This window comes from Phaethon aethereus, assembly GCF_964289735.1.
Source record: "Phaethon aethereus genome assembly, chromosome: Z".
Classification (NCBI taxonomy): Eukaryota; Metazoa; Chordata; class Aves; order Phaethontiformes; family Phaethontidae; genus Phaethon; species Phaethon aethereus.
The window spans coordinates 40,183,653-40,204,065 of NC_138577.1; the positions used below are offsets into that span (position 1 = coordinate 40,183,653).

The following is a 20,413-nucleotide window of genomic DNA, read 5'->3' on the forward strand; positions in this document are numbered from 1 at the left end:
CAGCAGTCATGCCCATCCTTCTCTGCACTTGGTAGTGCTTCAGACCTAATTTCCTTTCAGTAGCATGACCACCTCACAGAGGAATTACCCATCGATTCATTAATATTTGTAAGACTTTCCAAAAGTCTTATTTTCTTGAATAGCTGTCACAACATACCATGCATATAGGGAATCACTAGCATTAATTCAAATTCTCTTTTCTTCTAAAGACTCCTTCACACTACTTAAAATATCTCTTTTTTTTTGTTTGTTTGTTCAGCTACTCTCAACTTTCTTCTTTCATCAGTTTACCCTATTCTTTTTTCTTCTTAGTTAGCAATTTCACAAAGTACTTCTCACCTACACTTCTGATTTCTTGTTGCTCTCAATTATCAGTTTTCCTTCTTCTTTCTTACTCTTTTAGACCTAATCACATACGTAGTTCTAATCTGCCATGTCTCTAATATTATTTTTTGTGGACAGGGTCAAAGTTCCACAGGCTCATTCCAAATAATTTGATTCTTTCCAAAAAAAGCTGGTTACTGGTCTTCAGAAAAGTGGTATTATCATTAGACAAAATGCAGAGTTACAAAGGCCAGTACAGGCTGAAAAAATATTGACTTCCAGTGGTAGAAATTTTAGTGAAAATAAAACCTGATCTGAACTTTTGATGGGAGAAGCCTGTAAGAAGATGAGGCTCTAAACTAATTTTTTTTTGATTGTGCAACGAGAATATACTTATCACATCTGGAAAAACTGTAATTCATGGTAGATATCAACATATGAATGTACGTTCAAGATGTGCATTTTTGAATGATAGATAATTTTTCCCTGTTAATTTTCAATGTCAGGCTAAATGCAGCAAGTCTGAAAATAAATGTGTTCCTTAATACTTGCCAGTTCTGTTGTTTTGCTTCATAGCTGTACCCAAATTATGATAAAATATCTATACTGCTCACTCCATAGGACTAAGGCAACACTGATTTGTTCTTTTCAGTTTGGTATCAAGAAGCAAAATGTGATAGCTATTTCTCCAGTATTTTTTCTGCAATTTAACTTCCTTGCTGGCAAGGCAGTGTGAGAAGGCCTTGTCACTGTATAAGCACTGCTCAGCAATAACTGAAACCTTGGTGTGCTAGCAACACTGTTTTCATCACAAATCCAAGACACAGCACCATAAAGGTACTATGAAGAAAATTAACTCTATCCCAGCCAATTGCGGCCCACCGGGGTTAAAATACAACATACAGGAAGAACTCACCTACATAGGATCAATCTATCCTCCATCCCCAACGCCTTAAGAGAATCTACAGTTTCAGGATCTAGTTTAAGTTATATAAATCAATTCATTTTATTTGACAAAAGTGACACTCAATAGTCAAATTTTTGCTGCAAGACTTAAGCCTTTGGACAGCTTGGTAGTGATGTCCCTCTGTAGTGATGGTGGGTTTCTCTTGGCTTTTTCACTTCCCCTGTGTATTTGGTCTATGTGGCAAGGTTTTGGTAGCAGGAGGAGGGGTAGGAAGGGGAGACGGGTTGCAGGGATGGCTTCTCCAAGAAGTTGTTAGAAGCTTCCCTTATGTCCCATGGAGCCAATGCCAGATGGCTCGAAGATGGACCTGCTGTTGGCCAAGGCTGAGGCCATCAGTGATGGTGGTAGCGCCATTGGGATAATGTATTTAATAAGGGGGAAAAACTGCTGCACAACAACAGCCAGAAGGGAGGAATGAGAATGTGTGAGGGAAACAGCCCTGCAGATACCAAGGTCAGTGGAGAATGAGGGGCAGGAGGGGCTCCAGGCATCAGAGCAGAGATTCCCCTGCAGCCTGGGGTGAAAACTGTGGTGACACAGGCTGTCCCTCTGCAGCCCATGGAGCTCCATGCTGGAGCAGATACCCACCTGCAGCCTGGGGAGGACCCCATGCTGGAGCAGGTGGATGCCTGAAGGAGGCTGTGACCCCGTGGGAAGCCCACGCTGGAGCAGGCTCCTGGCAGGACCTGTAGTCCCATGGGGAGAGGAGCCGAGGCTGGAGCAGGTTTGCTGGCAGGACTTGTGACCCCATGGGGGACCCATGCTGGAGCAGTCTGTTCCTGAAGGACTGCACCCTGTGGAAGGGACCCAGGCTGGACCAGTTCATGAACAACTGCAGCGTGTGGAAAGAACCCACATTGGAGAAGTTCATGGAGGACTGTCTCCCATGGGATGGATCCCGTGTTGGAGCAGGGGAAGAGCATGAGCACAACCCTCATTCCCTGTGTCCCTGCTCCGCTTGCAGGGAGACGGTAGAGAATTTGGGAGTGAAGTTGAGCCTGGGAAGAAGGGGAGGGGGCAGGGCTGGATTTGGTTTTATTTCTCATTACCCTACTCTGATTTTGATTGGCAATAAATTAAATTAATTTCTCCAGGTCGAGTCTGTTTTGCCTGTGATTGGCAATTTGTGAGTGATCTCCCTGTCCTCATGGCGACGCATGAGCCTTTTGCTATATTTTAATCCCCCTGTCCAGTTTAGGAGGAGGAGTGATAAAGCAGCTTGGTGGGCACCTGGCATCTAGCCAAGGTCAACCCACCACATGCTGTAAAGCAGCTAACAGTGATATGTATCTTACCGTTGAGAATGAATTGAAAGATTACGGAAGGAGAAACGGAGGGGAAAACTGATAGTGACAAAGACAAAAGACTTCATTAATATCCAACTTCCGATTTTTTTCCTTGATAAAGCACAGAAGAAATCTGTATCAAAGGGCAGAATGCCTATCTTTTCAAACATGCTGGAGGTGGCATGTAAACAATCTTTACTTTTGCAAATTAAATAAATTAAAATTAATGGGGGTATTCCTATGATGCAGGACTAGACACATTATTAGATCATGACATTTATCTTTATATTAGTGCTAATATAAGGGAACCTGTTTTACGTTCAGATGCCCCTGATGTGTCAAAAAATACCTAGCAAATAATTCTCTGTAATTTTGCTATTGGAGTACAATCCCATTAGCTCCAGTGAAGAAACTCAACTTCTGGCAATGTCAGTGCTACGTGATGCTGAAGAAAGGATTCTTTTGTTGCAAGACAGAAGCACTGTAAAGTAATAATTACAAAAATTTCTAAATGAGTAAAAGTGGCAACTTTCTTACCTTGAACTTTCTTGAAAACTCTTGTACTCATAAACTTTAAAAATCTGTCTGCATAAAAACTTGGTCGGTGAACTGAAACAGTGTCCTACAAGATTGAAAAAATTCTTAGTCACATTTTCCATATGTAAATTACAAGTAAATTGTCAAGAAAGAAGCTGGACACCTCAGGTAAACTATATCATACATTTCAGGTATACTCAATACAAGTGAATCCTAACAAGTTTTTCCTTTTTGAAGGTTAATTCTTCAAGCACTTTAAGTTGTAAGTTATGAATTATACAGCCATCTTCTGCAAAATCTTCCTAGCACTTGAAATGCTATTTTTCACATTATGTACATTTTTCAGTTCAAGATTCATCAACATCCTGCTAAGCGGCCATCGTCTTGTGTAAGTTATAAGGACAAGCTCATCATTTTAGTTGTTTTTTGAAAGATCAACAAATCACATTGGAGCATATACTGGGAAATGGACCTAAAAGATTTCAGCAACAGTCCAAACCACGTGGTGATGGCAGACTACAAATACACCAGAGCTAGCTCTTTCCTGGTCAACATAAGTCAAAGTTCCATTAGGTAAAATGTCAGCAGTTGAAAAAAACATAAAGAAAAAAGATCTACTTACCCCATCATAAACAAGAGCTTTCCAAGAATGTTCAAGCTTCTTCATTAACCTAAGCATAAAAAAACCAAAATCAGAACTGCTTTTAAATTTTCCACATTTATAAGGCATTTCAGAATAGCTTATTCAATAAAAACTTGAAATTCAACTGACCTATAAGACTGAAGAATATCAATAATACCCATAAATAGAAGCAGCTTTTCTCCTTTATGGCTCTTAGCTGGAATACCTCCCATTCTGAGAGAAACAACAAAAAAGTAGTTAGATTATCTTATAAGACAGCTCTGATCATCGGTTTTCGGGTGAATGGTACCCATGTGCAAACCCAAAGAAATCTGAACAACATTAAAGCTAGATGCCACAGTGCAAAGTCAGTCAAATGTAGGTAACTTAACATACAACTGATTTTAAATAGCAAACCTAAAGTATCTGGGATCCAGTGGTAAATATCCATTATAAACAAAGTGTGTTTTAGGATAACTTTTAGTTAGAATTGGAAATCTGAAAATTGGAAAAAAGTATACATCAGGTTATTACTAAGGAAAATAAATAATTTTGCCTAGCTAAAGGAGAATTTTGTCACTTTATTGATCACATAAAACAAAATTGTAGAGACCCTGCATATTACTCCAAGTCTGAAAATGTTCTTTTGTAAGTTTTTCACTAAAAATTAAGTACCTGCTTTTCCAAAATTTCTTTACAGACAGATTAGTGACAGAAAAAGTAACAGTATCAAGTTGAGAAGGCTGACTGCCTGTATCTCCACTTGGTTCAGAGTATTTACTTGACCGTGACCTTAAAGAACAAGATGCTCATCCTAAGAACCTCTCTTCCTGCTCCACCACCTAGAAAAAAGGCTCCATTGTTTTTAGAACCAGAATCCGAAATCCAATTTTCAGTTTGTCAGCTTCTGTTGACATTGATGGATCCACTACCAAACCAGAAGAAAAAGAGATTGAAGATGCAACACGAGAAATACCTCCAAATCTTTTTTAACAGTTTGAGAAACAAGTAATATGCACCTGAAACAGCTATCAAACACAGAGTTGAGAGTATATTCCCCATTCTCCCACTAAAGCACAGTAGTCCCTTCCCCTGACAAAAACAGAGCTACCACCTATTCAACCTTTTTTTTTTTTGTGGAGTGTGTGGGGTGGTGGGCGGGGAAAGGTTTTCTACTATTCTAGGCACAAAGGAAATCATGTAAGAACAAGTGGAGTTGAAGTTACTGTAAAACCCCATTACTGTAAACCCCATCTCAATTATTGGTCAGACATTCAGAAGTGTTAAGTGGTTTACATAACTGTATTCTGTCATCCTTTCCTGGAAGCTATGACTGTAAATTCCATACCATACAAGCAGCAGTTACTGCTGCTGGGTATCCATTCTCATGGATTCTAATGAACCACAGAAGAAGACTGACCTAGGGGTCTTTTGTTGTAAGACTTAGTCTTATTTTCAACCTCCTCAGTGAGGTTTGCCACACTAACAGTTCTGTCAATACGAGAGAGGAGATAACGCAAGGGGCCAAGGAAGGACTCAACTGCTGCAGTGGGCTGTCAGCAGTGGTACTGCATTACTCAGGACCTGGGCAGCACTATATCAGCTCAACTGATGGGGCAGCTCTCCTGGTTTCAGCTGGGATAGAGTTAATTTTCTTCCTGATAGCCGGTATAGTGCTGTGTTTTGGATTTGGGACGAAGATAATGTTGGTAACACACGGATGTTCTCAGTTGCTGCTGAGCAGCCAAGGGCTGTCCAGCTTCCCGTGCTCTGCCCTGGCAGCGAGGAGGCTGGGGGTGCACAGGGAGCTGGGAGGGGGCACAGCCAGCACATCTGACCCCGGCTGGCCAAAGGGATGTTCCCTACCATACGGCGTCACGCTCAGTGTATAAACTGGGGGAGTTGGCTGGGGAGGCACCACAGCTCAGGAACTAACTGGGCATCAGTCAGCAGGTGGTGAGCAAGTGCGTTGTGCGTCACTTGCTTTTGTATATCCTTCTATCGTTATTGCTATTCCTTCCTTTTCTGTATTATTAAACTGCCTTTATCTCAATGCACAAATTTTACTTTTCTTTTCCCAACTCTCTCCCCTATCCTACTGGGGTGGGGGCGAGTGTACAAACAGCAGTGTGGTTTAACTAGACAGGCAGCTAAGCACCACAACAGAGCCCAGGGTGGGTTTCCATACATAATAACTGACCACAGGGACTTTCTTGGATGACCTATATAATCAGCTTTGGCTTTTAGTTAAAAAACCAAAACAAGCCCAAAACCCAACACGCCTCAAAACTACCCATGCAACACCTCTGCCACAATACAAGACCATTCACCATCTTCTGTGTGAATGTGAGTAATGCTGTAAAAATAAGAGTGAAAATCAGCTCTATCTAATTTATATCCTAGAGCTCTGAACATCTGGAAACTCTCTATAAATGCTAAATATCATAATTCTCCCATTTTTTTTTGTTGTAGGTTTAAGCACATGTTTCTATATCATTAGTTATATTTACCTAGTCAGCTCCCTTGAGAAGCAGAAGAATAAATCCTTAATTTGAAATTAAACCCTCATTACAATGAGGGACTGATTATATAGAATGAGAACAGTGAACATAATGCTCTCACTCACACTGAATATATTTAAAAGAAAACAATAGAATAATGATCATCTATATACTTAAGTTTCTACTGCAGTTTTTGCTAGATAGAAAAATAAGAGGAAAGCAGCTGTTCTTAATCTCAGGAAATACTGGATAACTCAGTTATTCATGGATATGACTGCACTTCAGTATTGATGATACAGTTCTACATACTGCGTATACTACTTCGAGATGAAAATAACCACTGTAGGAATATCCATTTCAGTGGTAATAAATAGTTTTTCCTTATGGATCATCAGGCTGTTTCCAGTTAAAATTAGATTATACCTGGGACTTTTGTAATAGCTGTCTCATAACATCTTTTTTATAAATGAATACACTTGTGCATACATAAGTCAGTGTGAGCTAACCAAATTTGCTATAATGTATTTAAAGATGATCAATCTACTAATCAATGTTTTAATTTCCTGCTGGGCAGCAAATCTTGGTGGTCCAGCTTTTGGTGGGGGCAGGAGGGAGAAGCCTTAATCTTTCAATTCCTGAAATGCAGTGTACTCTTGAATGTTTTGCCTCTTAATCTGAAGTGGCACAGACTGAAGAAACAGAATGCACAAGTTTTAACAGTAATCTTAAGAGCAGGTTATGGCACTTACGTGTTTGTTGTCTCTGTGGTAACGGAGTCCCCTGACTTCCCAGGGCCCTGTATAGACTCCATGGCTGTGGAATAGAGAACTTTCTGCCCTCCAGGCCGTTTCATGTCCGATGCACTCTGGGAACTCTCTCCGTCTTTTTCCTTCATGTTACTGTTCAGTATGTGGATTCCCAGTAGCAGACTGTAATCCATGATCTTAAAACTTTCTAGAACCTATCAACAAAGAAGAAATGGCTGCACTAAAACAAAAAAAGACTACTTACAATATGAATTACACAGCAGCATTTTGAAAACCGAAGCAAAAATAGGCCTTCAAAGCACAAGTTTCTCTTATTAAGAAAATGTGTGAAATCCTAATTAAAGAAAAATCTTTGACTGCCCCACATAAGCCAAAGTGCTAGTTATCTAATTAGCACAATGCTCTTGTTACAAGTGGGAAAGAAAGATGCATAGCTGAAATGTAACCCAATGTTACGTTGTAGTCAAGGAATGTATGTCCAGTCAGCATCTTTTTAATTGATAGCAAATAATCAATTAATAGTTGCACTGTATACTTACGAACGATAGACATTTTTAAGGTCACCTCTAATGCATGTCCCAGAATTTGCTGAGCATTTTTGCCTAGGTGACTCTCCACCTCCCCTCCACCTCCTGTTTATAACTGAGAAAACATTCTTGGAGAACTTGCAAATGTCAAAAACAGCATTTGCTACCACCCTCTCATTAACAGCTCATGGGATGTGGGTACAAAAAATCATGCATTTCTCTTTATTAGGCTAAACAGGGCCTATCTAACTTGCAAAGGCAGTTTTATTTCTGAAGTATAACCCTTTTTGTCTCTGTCAGTAGGCGAGTTCCCCTCCTCCTTTTATGCACATGTACTGTCATAAGTTTCTACTAAATTACATCATTACTAAGTCCGGCATACTGCCATTACAGGAAATACAGTTCAAGTCAATATGCAAATGTGAACTAAACCAAGCTGTGATCACATCTAGTAATACAACCGAACTGTTAGCAACTGTGTTAAATATCTTCTATAACAGCAGTGCTAAGGGGAGAGAGAAAAAACAGTAGGAACTGAAGAATAGGCTGTGCCACTCACCTCTCCTTTACCTCATGCAGCTCAGCAATGATTCATGATAACGTTCTGGCAGAAAATGCCCTAAGATAATGGTGTAATTTTTGGCACGGAATGAAGAGGCAGTAGTACATCCTTCTCACGTGAATCAGGATAAAATGTGATTTTGCAGAGATAATAAGTAAAGCGCAGTAACTCCAGGTATGTAATTTTGATAAAGACTATCAAAGTACAAATATTTTTACACAAAACACTGACATGGATTGTGAACTCTTAAGACACCTTTTGCAAAGTGTTGGCAATCACCAGGAAAGGTGTAGTGGTCTGTGAAATTTTATGAAGAGGAAAAGGGAGTCTACTATTTGACATGTCCCCAGAGATAATTTTAACTACAATGCCAAAGTACATAGGCAAAGAGGTAGGAAAGCTCTGTTCCGTTCCGTCTGCATTTCTTATGTACTCATTATATTATGGAGCAGCCAAATGTACAATACAGCTGTATTCTTATCAATCTCTGGCATTTATCTTCCATGAGGAACACAGTGCCTTAATTCTAGCACTGTTGTAAGCATTTAAAGTGAAGAAACAAAGCGTAACATGATGTAACCTAAGTGTAGAAAGGCATAGCCTCATTCTGATTTCCAGATGCAAGGGAGGAGTTTAGAAGACACAGTAGGTTTGATATTACTCAGAATAATCCTGCACAGAGGTGGGTTAGTTCAAATGGAACACGAAGAACAGCACTTATGTATGGCCCTCAGTATTCGACAGCATCCTCTGATGATAGAGCTCCCACTGTGTTTCAGGACACAACAAAAAAGCATATACTAAATTACCGTACAACAAGATAATGAAATTTTACTATGCATTCTTTAGGAATGTTGGTGGCTAATGATTTCCTCTTTTATGATCATGAATTACAAAAATAGTGCAGCTAACAGGTACAAAGGCACAGACACTTGGCACCAAATACGTTCTAGAATTTTATTTACTGCTTGATTATTCCTACCCTTTACTCAGATTTTCTCAAAAAGAAATTACTATATAAAAATATGTAGTCAGCCGCCAAATACTGAAAATAGATTCTGGGTAGGCTGAAAAAAAACCATAATGCAATTCATCCTCTATAAAAATACTTACCTTAGTAGTACAGTCAGCCAACATTGTTACACAAAGCCAGAATGCAGCAGCTAGTCAGGCTTGGAAAAAGCCTTGCCACCCTTATTTTACAGTTATAAACACAACTGCAAACAGCTCTGCCTAAAACCTATTCTTTACCACCTTTTGAATTAGATTACATTAGACACATTATGATTTAACTGCACTAATTACATAAACTACGTCTAGGATTGGCTGTAGCCTCATGGAGGGCTGTGGTATAACGTGCCGCTTCTTCCACAGGGACCTCTTACGTGATCTTAAAGTCATCTTTCTGACTGCATCAATTCACCACTGGCACTTAAACCCATACTACTTGTACTATACAATGGACTAAAATTCTCTTTGCCTATTTGTGACTTTGTTCTACGATTACTGAAAAACGTCATAGAAAGAAGTAGCTACTTTGTTACTCCAGTTCATTATGAAATTGAAACACCTGGACATACAATGGATCAACTGCAGTACAAATTCTTACAAACAGCACATGGCATATGAACTCTAGCCCTTGTCCCCCGGACAACCTGTTCATGGTCCTACTCAGAGGCAGAATTGTCCAGTCCACAAAGTGTCTTCAGGCTATTGTAATATGACCTGCCCCTCCGTCTGTCGACTGGTTTGATACACAGTTCTGATCGCCTCCCCTTAGAAATTTAATAACCAAACCAGCCACTCCTAATGCAAATACACATCCTTTGATCAGATCTAAGCATGTTTTACTCCCTGTTTGTTTCTAAGGGAAATTCTGATACGAAATAATTCACCAGAATAACAAGGAAGAATCTCAAACATCAGCATTCAACAAAAACTTACTTCGTCTCAAACTCTTCAGTCTGTATTAAGACAGAAATTTTACTTCAGTCAGTGGCATATCCAGCTGAAGATATCTGAGGGGTTCTCACATATGTACCACCATTAATATTTAAAATATCAAATAATGACTACTTTTAAATGTGTAAGTAACATTTTGCACACACAGTTATACAAATTAATCTAGTCTGTCAAGGAAAAGTTACAGAATGCAGCACATCAAACTGTTTCTGAACATGAAGCATCCTATGAGAACTCAAAAAGGCATAAACTTTTTCCTAGGATGAGGGTTGCTTACAAGTAGCTTTGATGACTTTAGACAGAACTGCTTTTGAGAAGCAGCAGCAAGTTTCTTCTACAAAGGTACCAAAATGAGTTCCTAATCTAATGGAAAAACACTCAAACAAATCACAGTATTAACAGGCTATATTCACAACACAATGAGAAAGCCCTGTAAAACACCTGATGTCATCCATGTGAGATGACTAGAATTTGACATTAGCTACCAGAAATAACATAGTTAGAAATTCAGTATTTACTCATGTAGCCACTCTGAAATGCACCTTCCTACCAAAATGGCACTGGGAGATTTCAGCAAGAATATTCCTATTTGTTATCACACCACACGATTAAGTGTTGTATTTGATAATGACAAGGGAATGCTCAGCTCATTAACTTGACATTAAATAATTAATCTCATCTGTATTTACGTATGTGTTATTTCACTAGCTACACTGATTCTGCCAACACCATGTTGTTACTTGGTCACCAAGTACTGCTTGCAAGGCTGGCTTTAGCTGCTCTGACAACATCCAGATGGCAAGCCTCACTCACCCCCTCCTAGCCTTAAGCACTATTTTGCTCTCATACCACATAAAAATCCCAGTGAAATGGCATCACAAAATACACTGTCTTGGAACATAGAAAAAGAACTCCCTCGACCAGGCTTTCTTTTCTCTGAGATAATCAGATGTTAAAGCATTCTGTGAATCATCTTAAGACATGGTTGCACTCAACTATCTCAGCCAGTGACTAATAGAGTAAAGCAAGTATTTCTGCCACGGAATTTCTTTTTTATTTTGGATGAAGCCCAAGCTGTGTACTGTCTGATAGAAATCTGCATTCACGTTGCTAACCATGCAAAACAACTCAAGACAGCAGGTCATCTTCATAAAAGAATTAAGGAAAATGCTACTCAAAAAAAAAAAAAACCCAACAAACACAAGCTTATGAAATGCAAAAACTAGAAGGATAACCATGCAAACAAGCATTTCCTCTCCTACAAGCATTTTGGAAAATGGACTTAGGTACTAGCATAACAGAAAGAAGACTGATTTTACACCAAATGAATAATTAATTTCCAACATAAGGAGACACATATAAATCCTACAAAATAAAGGACTATCGCACAAAATAAGCATTTCTTAGAAACAAGTGTGCAAATGTCAAATGCCTAGTGATGGGTCTGGTTTAGAAAAAAATCTATTCCAAGAAAATAAATCACCAATCCCCACCAAAGCATATGTGGAGTCACTTCCCATTTCAGCAGAATTCTTGAAACTTATTGTTAACTAACACTCCTAAAATTACAATCTGTTTTCTGATTTTCAACGTATAAGTTGAAAGATAAGTTGATAAGATTCTAATTCTACCTAAAAACCTTAGCAGCAATGCATTTTGTCCTTCATGTCTTGAAAAATTTTAAGCCATGTGAAAGAGAAAAAAGCACCATGACTGGAACTCCTACTCTGACCACCAGACAAAAAATGCTGTTCACAAACTTTAACTCTCCAGATAGTGTGGAGATACTGAACCGTAAATAACCCAGATAATACTTCTATGAGGCATCTAATCATTCTCCTAATTTTAATGCAAAAAATAAGCTATAAAAATTAAGTTTCTTCCACAGAGCGAACAACACCGAATCTCCACCTGCCAGGAAAGGTTTTGGTTTCCTCATCTGCAGTAACACGTGCCTTAAGGAAAAAGGTGAAGAAGGAAACAGTAAAGATGATTTGAATCTCACTTCTTAGTGACAGCTATATTTACAGAGGGAAGAAGAAACTTATTTTTCCATCCTCAAGAATTTGGAAGAGATGCCTCCAGCAAGATGTCATAAAACATGCATACTTTGCCTACTTGTAGGTCATTAGCACTTCAATTGATAGCTTGAAAAATACTTTTCCTATTGAGACAGAAAATCCAATTGCTTACTGCAAGACAAAATTCCCTAGTTTTACAGTGAATTGCCTCGTCTATTTGTGTAAAACATCTGTTAATGCAGTTTTAAATAAGATCACAGGATCCCTAAGGTCACCAAGTTAACTGAGAAGAACTAGTTTTGAGTTTATAGGCCAGCTCTTAAATATGCTTCATTAAGAAAAAAGTAATCCTTAAGTAACAAATTAAGATCACTAGTGCTGTTATAAACTCTGGCTCACGTTAACCTCACTTTTTTAAATAGTTGGGCAATAAATCTTAGGTTCAGTTTTTAGAATATCATGTCTTTGCAATTTTGCTACGGGATTTTATCCCAAATTTCATGATAAATAAATACTGTTTGATTTGCATAGATACTTTTTTCATCCCCAATATTTATATATATGAAAAAGTGTTATGCAAGAGGAGGGATAAATACTACGATTGTTGACTGACTGACAAAAAGAGGTTATCTAAGTACCTACAGGTAAACATCTTACTAAGCAGACATTAACATCAAAGTAGGAACAACACTTGGAAAATTTTTTCCATTTGACCAGTTAATAGAGTTAACTGCATTTTCATGCACTCCTCCTTTTAGCCCTTTTCAATTTTCTTTTCTCTTGGATTCAACAGCAGATGGAAAAGGAAAAACACAACCAGGCTATTTTTAATATAATACCCCAAATTCCTGCATATGGTTAGTTGACATTCAAGAACATACTGCATACTGCATAAGTGCAAGCGTGTGAAGGAAAGATTTACAAATAAAGAATCCTGTCATTATCTGTTCTCCTGAAATTCATGTTTCTTGTTTGAAGTTGTATTAACATGTCTTGTTAAGTAACTAGAGAAACAATTTGTAGAATAGTATCTCTGTATAACCATGACACTCAGTTTTAAAAGGGACTTCTTTCTTTTTTTTTTTAATAAAGTTACCAGTTCTTCTGTACTTTAAGGGATTACAGCAAAGATACTAATAGTGTTTTCATAATCAAGCCACTGGACCATATGCTAATGAGATGTGCTGGTGTACATTTCCTATAATTTTTGACAGGTACCTTTAAAAAACTCTACTTTAATTTTTAACATGGGATGATCAAAAGACAAACTTTGTTACTTGTGTGTTTGAACTGTGAATTCCTTGTACCAGAGGTGTGTTCCCTGTGCTTTCTGCCCAGAACTTGTATTTATTAAACTGCTTAAGAGCTCCAGTAAAGATCAAATAAGTAATAATGGATGCCTAGCTTTACTTTGATTCCATATCAACTACAAAAAATAAAATACTACTATTAATTCACTTCTAGCCTTTCTCATACAGAGTTGCACTAATGTTACTTGCACCTAACATATCACGCAGGACATAGCTTGTCCTTTGCCCCACATAAGTTTTCCTCCACACAGAAAGAATTTCTACAGGATTAGCTGTTTATAACACAGCAAAAAATACAACAGCAAAGTTTGACGTGGAGTTTAATTTTCTGGACCTTAAAAAAAAAAAATCCCCAAATGCACTTTAAACTGTCTTTAATGTCTTTACTTACTTTGTTTTCACTTAGTACTTGCTTATGTGCCATAAACTTTTAATTCTTGGTCTCATTCATGAGCAGAACAGTCTCTGTTAATATTTATAAGAGTAATTTTATTTGGAAATTGAAGAATCAACTCTATTCTTTAATAATTCATAATTTTATATAATGATCAGAGTAGCTAGCAGTATGATTACTAAAAATAAATCACAGCTATTGGAACTTCCAACACTCTCAGTAGTTACCATTATTCAAAATACCAGCACATTTGCTTTACAAATGAAAACACTCTGAAGGGAATAAGGCTTCAAAGCAAAGACTTTTAGGAAAGGTATTCAGGCAAGTGAAACTATTTATTTTTAGTACCATTTACCTGTAGTGTGTCTGCTGTCTCCCCATCACCCACCGCAGTTACTATGATAGTCCCCGTTGGCAAGGATAGGTATAATACGTCTCAGCAATAGACTGAAATTTGAAAGCTAGTTCAAATTTTCGATTGTGTGCACTGTATGTACAATACACTCAGGAATATTACAACTTCAGCAACACTGTAATGTTACACTCCTTGGTTCAGCTAAGGTGCAAAAAGTGCAAAATGGTACATGAGCAGAGCTTTCATACCCTGTCACCTTTGAGTATGAACATAACAAGCAAGGGACGCAGGAGCTGGAGAACGCTATCAGTCTGTACCTGTCCCAAAGCAGACAATCTGGAGCGGTTACTGGAGGCACCAGCCCACGACAGATTGCCACAAGCCACTCAGCTCCATCCTCTAACCGGGTGGATCATGCATCTCCTCATAACTGATACGCCAGCAGTGGTCCACCACTGCCGTACCTGATAACTGCCTTTCACTGGGGAGGGAGCTCTGTCAGCTGAGGAGGTGTATCAGGAGGCCAGCTCAGCTAAGCCAGAGCACAGCTTGAATGTGAAAAAGGCAGCATACGGGATGGGGGAAGACAGGCTACAAAGGAAGAACTGAGAAACACTGCCTGGGCATGTGGGGATGGCTACTGTCAAGGAAGCCAAAGCTCAGGTGGAGTTGAGACTTGCAAGGGATGTGAAGTGCACAAAGAAGAGCTGTTGCTGTATTAGTGGTAAAAGGCTGACCAAGGAAAATGTGGGCCCATTGCTAAATGGGGCAGGTGACAAAGTGACAGTAGGCACAGGCCATAGCAGGTCCCTACCATCTTCTTTGCTGTCACCAGCAGGTTGTGCCAGGCCTCTGCACTTTATGGCAGGACTTAAGTCCTGGAGGAGAGGGGCAACCAGCTGGGGATGTTTATATTAAAGCAGCAGGGGAAAAAAACATTGCTTACTGATTCTGATTGCAAATATGAACAATGAAAATATAATACAAATTTAAGCAACACAGAAGAGAACTTCTCATTCCCAAATATTGGCAAGATCAAAAATTTTCTTTCTTTGGCGAATTTTTAATTCGGTGCCTACACTGAATTTCTCACTTTCGAGTAAAAGGAAAAAGAGGTGACAAGTTTTGAAGCCCTAAAAATCTAGGTCAGTTATCACTCATGCTAAGTAGCCATCCAAATACCATATGGGCAAAACAAAGCAGTGGCAAATCCGATGTACTTTTCCCAAAATGGATTGAGTATTTCTGTTCTTCCTAAAAGGCAGTAGTACAAGGCAGGTAACCAGATCCAACCTCATTTGTTGGGCAAATTCAGGTATGTGAAAGATAACAGTGTCTACTCCCTTTATTTTACAACAGAGAGTAAGACTTATTTGAATAGAAAAAGAATGCCAGTCTATTTTTTTATATACATATAATATTCAGTGTGTGTATATATATACACACACAGAGAAACATACTATTCTATAGCATATATATAAGTATTTATGTACATACACTTACTATTTAAAGATAATTTTCTTCTTTTCTTTTATTGAGATTTAGCTGGGCCTTTAAGAACTCCAGACTAACTTTAGAGTTGTTGATTTAAGATTACACACTGAAAAAGCTGATGTTTAGTTCAGCACTCAAACAACACATAGCAAGAATTTACTGAAACTTTCTAAGAACCAGTAAGAGTCCCCTTTATATGTAACAATTAAATGACTGATTCTTGTTTTTACTGTTTGGTCCAGTTGCCTCTTTCAGATTCTATTTATTATTTTATATACAATAGATCCCCCCAGGCTCTGACTGGGTAAGTAACCTTCGACAAGTGGGAGTATGCACAAAAGGGCATCCAGATCCCCAAATGTGACATACTGATGCATTCTGCATTATCACACACAGCAGGAGCTCAGGAAACGCTCACTGCAAGTGGCTACAGAAAGAACAATGTGTGGTGTTAGATAAATGTCTCACACTGAATACGCAGCTGAACATTAGGTCACCCAGCTTTACAAACCAAGCACAAGGCATTGCAGACTTCTGTGATAATTAAACAAAAAGTACTATTCATGTGCAAAAACAACGCTTTCCATCTTGCACTACAGGTGGCAGCGAACAACAAACTCTGATGTTCAGGATGCCTCTTCGATGTGATGAATTCAGTCTACCCATTCTTGCTGTTTTATTACGACGCTCTTAGGATTTCCCTCAGACAAAGCCATTCTTTTCTTCCCACAGCCCCTGTGCATCTTGTGAAACTCTGAGACACCTGGATAACTCCCCTTTTTCCTACTTTGTATGTTCTCACTTTGCTACAGAAAAAATTCCATTTTACAATTCTCCCTGTCTGCAAGAGGCGCTGATTCCATTCACCAGCGTCCTCTCATAGGACAACAACAAATATGCTTCTCCTGCTTTGAAAATGTTATGTGGACATTAAGCACTACCTTTCAGCTGAGGAAGAAATTACTTTGCTCCAGAATTAAGATTGCTGCCACTAGACATTCAGCTTCCTAGTTCTTCTTACCTGACAAAGAGGCAAACTTCCCAAAGCAGTACTGAGCTTGCAGGTCTACATAAAGTTTATAATATGTAACAATGGTACCACAGGGCTATTTATTGTGCCTCAGGAAAAAAAAAAAATCATTCAAATCTCCAATTAATGGAAAGCAGGAACAAAAATAAAAAAATCCAACTCTACTAGACTACTTTCGTATATGAATCTGTATTCCCACAGATGGATCAGTGTAATCCTGGATGTACAGATAAACAGGGGGACAGCCCTGCAGAAAGGGAGCTGGGGGTTGTACCGGTTTGGTAAGCTCAATGAGCCAGCAATGTGCCCTGGTGGCCAAGATGTCCAACTGTATCCTGGGGTGCATTAAGCACGGTATAGCCAACTGTCTGAAGAAGCAATTGTCCCATTATACTCAGTATTGGTGCAGCCACACCGTGAGTACTGTGTGCAGCTCTGGACTCCATAATCTAAGCAGGATATAAATAGAATGTGTCCAAAGGAGGGCAACAAAGATGGTGAAAGGACTAGAGGGCATGACTTATGACAGCAAATGAGGATATTAGGTTTGTTCAGCTTAGAGGAGACTGAGGGGTGACCTCATTGCTGTCTACAACTTCCTTATGAGGGGGGCAGAAAGTGTGGTGCTGATCTCCGGTGCCTGGTGATAGGATGTGAGGGACTGGCTTAAAGCTGCACTGGGGAAGTTCAGAATGCGTATTAGGAAAGAGTTCTTCAGTGAGAGAGTGGTCAAGCACAACAAATTCCCCAGGAATTAAAATTGCATGGAAAAGGAATGGACATTAAACAACATAAAGAGCCACGTCCTGCGCTCTGTTTTGCTGAGGTAAATCTAGAACAGATGTGAACACAGAAGTTTAAATAGTCAATAATTTTTACTCACTCGACAATCCCGCTGTAGTGTTTTCATTAGAGCACTGTGTGTTTCAGAATCAAAATACAACCCTTCATGCATGTCTTGCAAGAAATCCAAGTCTTTGAATGTAGGGTTGGACTTCTCCCTCTCTTTTCTTGATGCTCTCCGTTTGTATGTGGAGCCTTTCAAGTCATATGTGAAATGCATTTTCAAGGCTCGTGGCAAAACATTGTTCATTACAACAATTCTAATATTAATGCCTCCTGACTGAACGCAGTACAGCCCATAAAATTTGGGTAGAAGAGTTCTTGGATTCTGGTTCAGATTCTAAAACAAAAGAGATATAGTTACATATATCTATTTTTAATGAACTTCCATGCTTAAGAAAGGTTTTTTTTAATACTAAAGGACATTAACAAACATCAAGAAAATCATGCATGTTTTCCTATTCAGAATAGTTTCTTCGACCAGTTGATTTTCTTCGCGGGCCTGTATTTCAGAAAGCTAGCATAAACACTGCCTTTTTGCCAGAAACTTATATCGGCCCAGAGAAGAGCAGTAACTGCATTTAGGCCAGGTTTCTCTTTCTCACATCCCATGAAAGAGCAGACAAGCCCAAACCTAAAAGCATCCTGAAGACTTAGTTTATTTATTCTGACCCGAAAAACTTTTGCATTCCACCTGCTGGAAAGATTTGAGGTCAAATGTAGTTCTTACTACCTTGACTTGGATTCTGAAAAACAGAACGTCTGCTTTTCACAGTGAAGGTTAATGCCAAATGATCAGGTTGTCTCCTCAGGAGTGTGAGGTCATAACAGAAGCATGACTGACCATCAGAACAGAAAAGAGTGAAATAATCCAAATTCCACAACAGGAGAGGATAAGAGAGGTGACAGCAAAAATCCCCCTTCCGAATGTAACTAGTCTCAGGTTTTTTGCATAAAAAAGCAAGAAGGGGAAAAAGTATTCATGTGAGACTTGAAATAGTAAGTCACAAGATACAACTATGGGAAGACAGTACTTTCACAGGAAATTACTGCAGTGATTAAAGTTTTGTACTTTGGAAACACTTGCATATGGTAGCAGTGTGAATAAAGTTTACAGAAAGCAAGCAAAGTGGCTTTTTACCTGTAATAATGCCAAGTTATGATTACAAACAGCAACAACAAAGTACCTGCCACTGTTGCTCTTTTTGATGCTGTCAGTGCATAATTTTTTTAAACAAACAGTGAATCCATGTTACTTTAGTGTAATAATGACAATATTTCTCATTTTTAGTACAAGTAAGAGGGTAACTTTTCAAGTATTTATTTAAGAAAGTAAAGAAAGAAAAGTCAGTCAGACAGAGGTGTAATACTCTAAAGTCCTGCATACCACCCAAAAGAATCTGTTCATATGTGAGAGCCTTTTGTTGAAAAAAAAAAGTTTTGAACAAATTATATGGATAAAAATTATTTTTACATAATTGTTTTAATATATAAGAAATGGCAATTAGAAATACTCCACAAACAAGAGTGAAATTGACCAGTCTGGTTTCTTTGTCCACTCTGAGTGAAATGCAGAGGGTAGACAATCACAAAGTGGAGAAAAAAAGTTGAATTACAAATGCAGAAACCCTTTTTTGTTACTAGCTTATTAGAAGCAAAGTTTAGTATCAAAGATGACATTCAGCTTCATCTTGAATGCTAAAAGAATAGCAATTATTATCTTAAATATATCCTTGATTTATATCTATACTTTCTGATGGGTGTGCAGGGTACAAAGTTGAAAGACAGGTAAAAGATGCCAAAAACACTATGAAAAATATGGACAAAGCCAATGAAAGATTAAAAGACAAGAAAGGAAATGGAATCTTCAGAAGTGTGACATGAAACAGGAAAAATGCAAGTCAGATACAGTCTTCAATTACTTACCATATAATAACCTGGCAAGAGCTTCTGAAGAAACTCAGCCTCCTTGTGTTGAACTGTTTTGATGATGAACTCGTCATCACTAGTTACAAAAAATAAGGACCCACTGGCACCTGGGTTGGATAATTCAATTAAAGGCTCACTGCAGATTGAGTACTGGAAGAAACAAAAATCGTTTTTCACTGCCAATGCATGTGTTACTCAAATACAAGTTTAATACACAGAACTGCAGGTTCAAATAGGCACAGAAGAATCATGGAGTTTATTCTTTTGGCTTCAGCTGCAGCAACTCTACTACTGTACTGGGTCACAATAATTTAATTGAGATCTGGCAGGGCAGCTGTTATACTCCACTCTGCCCAGGACATGCTGGACAGCCGCGGAAGAGCAGTTGGCAGCTGAGTGTACGGTCCCTCTTTATACCCAACAGCATCAGCCGGTGGTTGAGGTGGAGAGAATCCATCCCAACACTGTCAGCATTGCAAATTCTTGAGTCAGAAGCCCTAAGATGACATCTTCACTGCAACTGTTCGGTTTTCATAGCCGTTTGTGAAACTGGTACAGGAAGATGTTAGACAAACACACTGGGAGTAGAGGCTTTTTCACTATAGGCAAATAGGCAAATCCTATTCTGTGAAACTGGGACTGAAACCGTTAGAATAATAATCTCGGTATAGCTGCCAAGGTAGTTTTCTGACTGGAAACTACTCAAGACAGAAAAACTAAAGATATCGGAAAATTTTGGAAAGCCTGCTTAGACAGTCTTTCTTCCACTGGGAGACAGTAACCATTATGATCACATTAAGGAGGAAAAAGACACCAAGGAGTATTCCTTACTAGTAGAACCAGATCTCACACAGAGGTTAATGTAGATTTAATAAATCTCCATTAATTCAGAGTTTATGTTTCATTCAAACTAAATGGAGAAGAGACATTAAGCTCAAAACTGCAGAAAAATCCCTTTATGTTAAACTTGAGAGATTGTTTA

At 38.7% G+C, this 20,413-nt stretch overlaps 1 protein-coding gene across 1 annotated transcript in view; it reads right to left on the reverse strand.

Moving 5' to 3' along the window:
- PIP5K1B (phosphatidylinositol-4-phosphate 5-kinase type 1 beta) overlaps positions 1-20,413 on the reverse strand; it is a gene marked incomplete at both ends in the record, with an annotated part of 63,010 nt that overhangs the window by 17,354 nt on the left and 25,243 nt on the right. The window contains 6 exons of the mRNA XM_082013086.1: positions 3,115-3,199; positions 3,737-3,785; positions 3,887-3,970; positions 6,987-7,198; positions 17,543-17,842; positions 19,429-19,581. Coding sequence (XP_081869212.1) covers positions 3,115-3,199; positions 3,737-3,785; positions 3,887-3,970; positions 6,987-7,198; positions 17,543-17,842; positions 19,429-19,581 — 883 coding nt within the window. The remainder of the gene's footprint in view (positions 1-3,114; positions 3,200-3,736; positions 3,786-3,886; positions 3,971-6,986; positions 7,199-17,542; positions 17,843-19,428; positions 19,582-20,413) is intronic.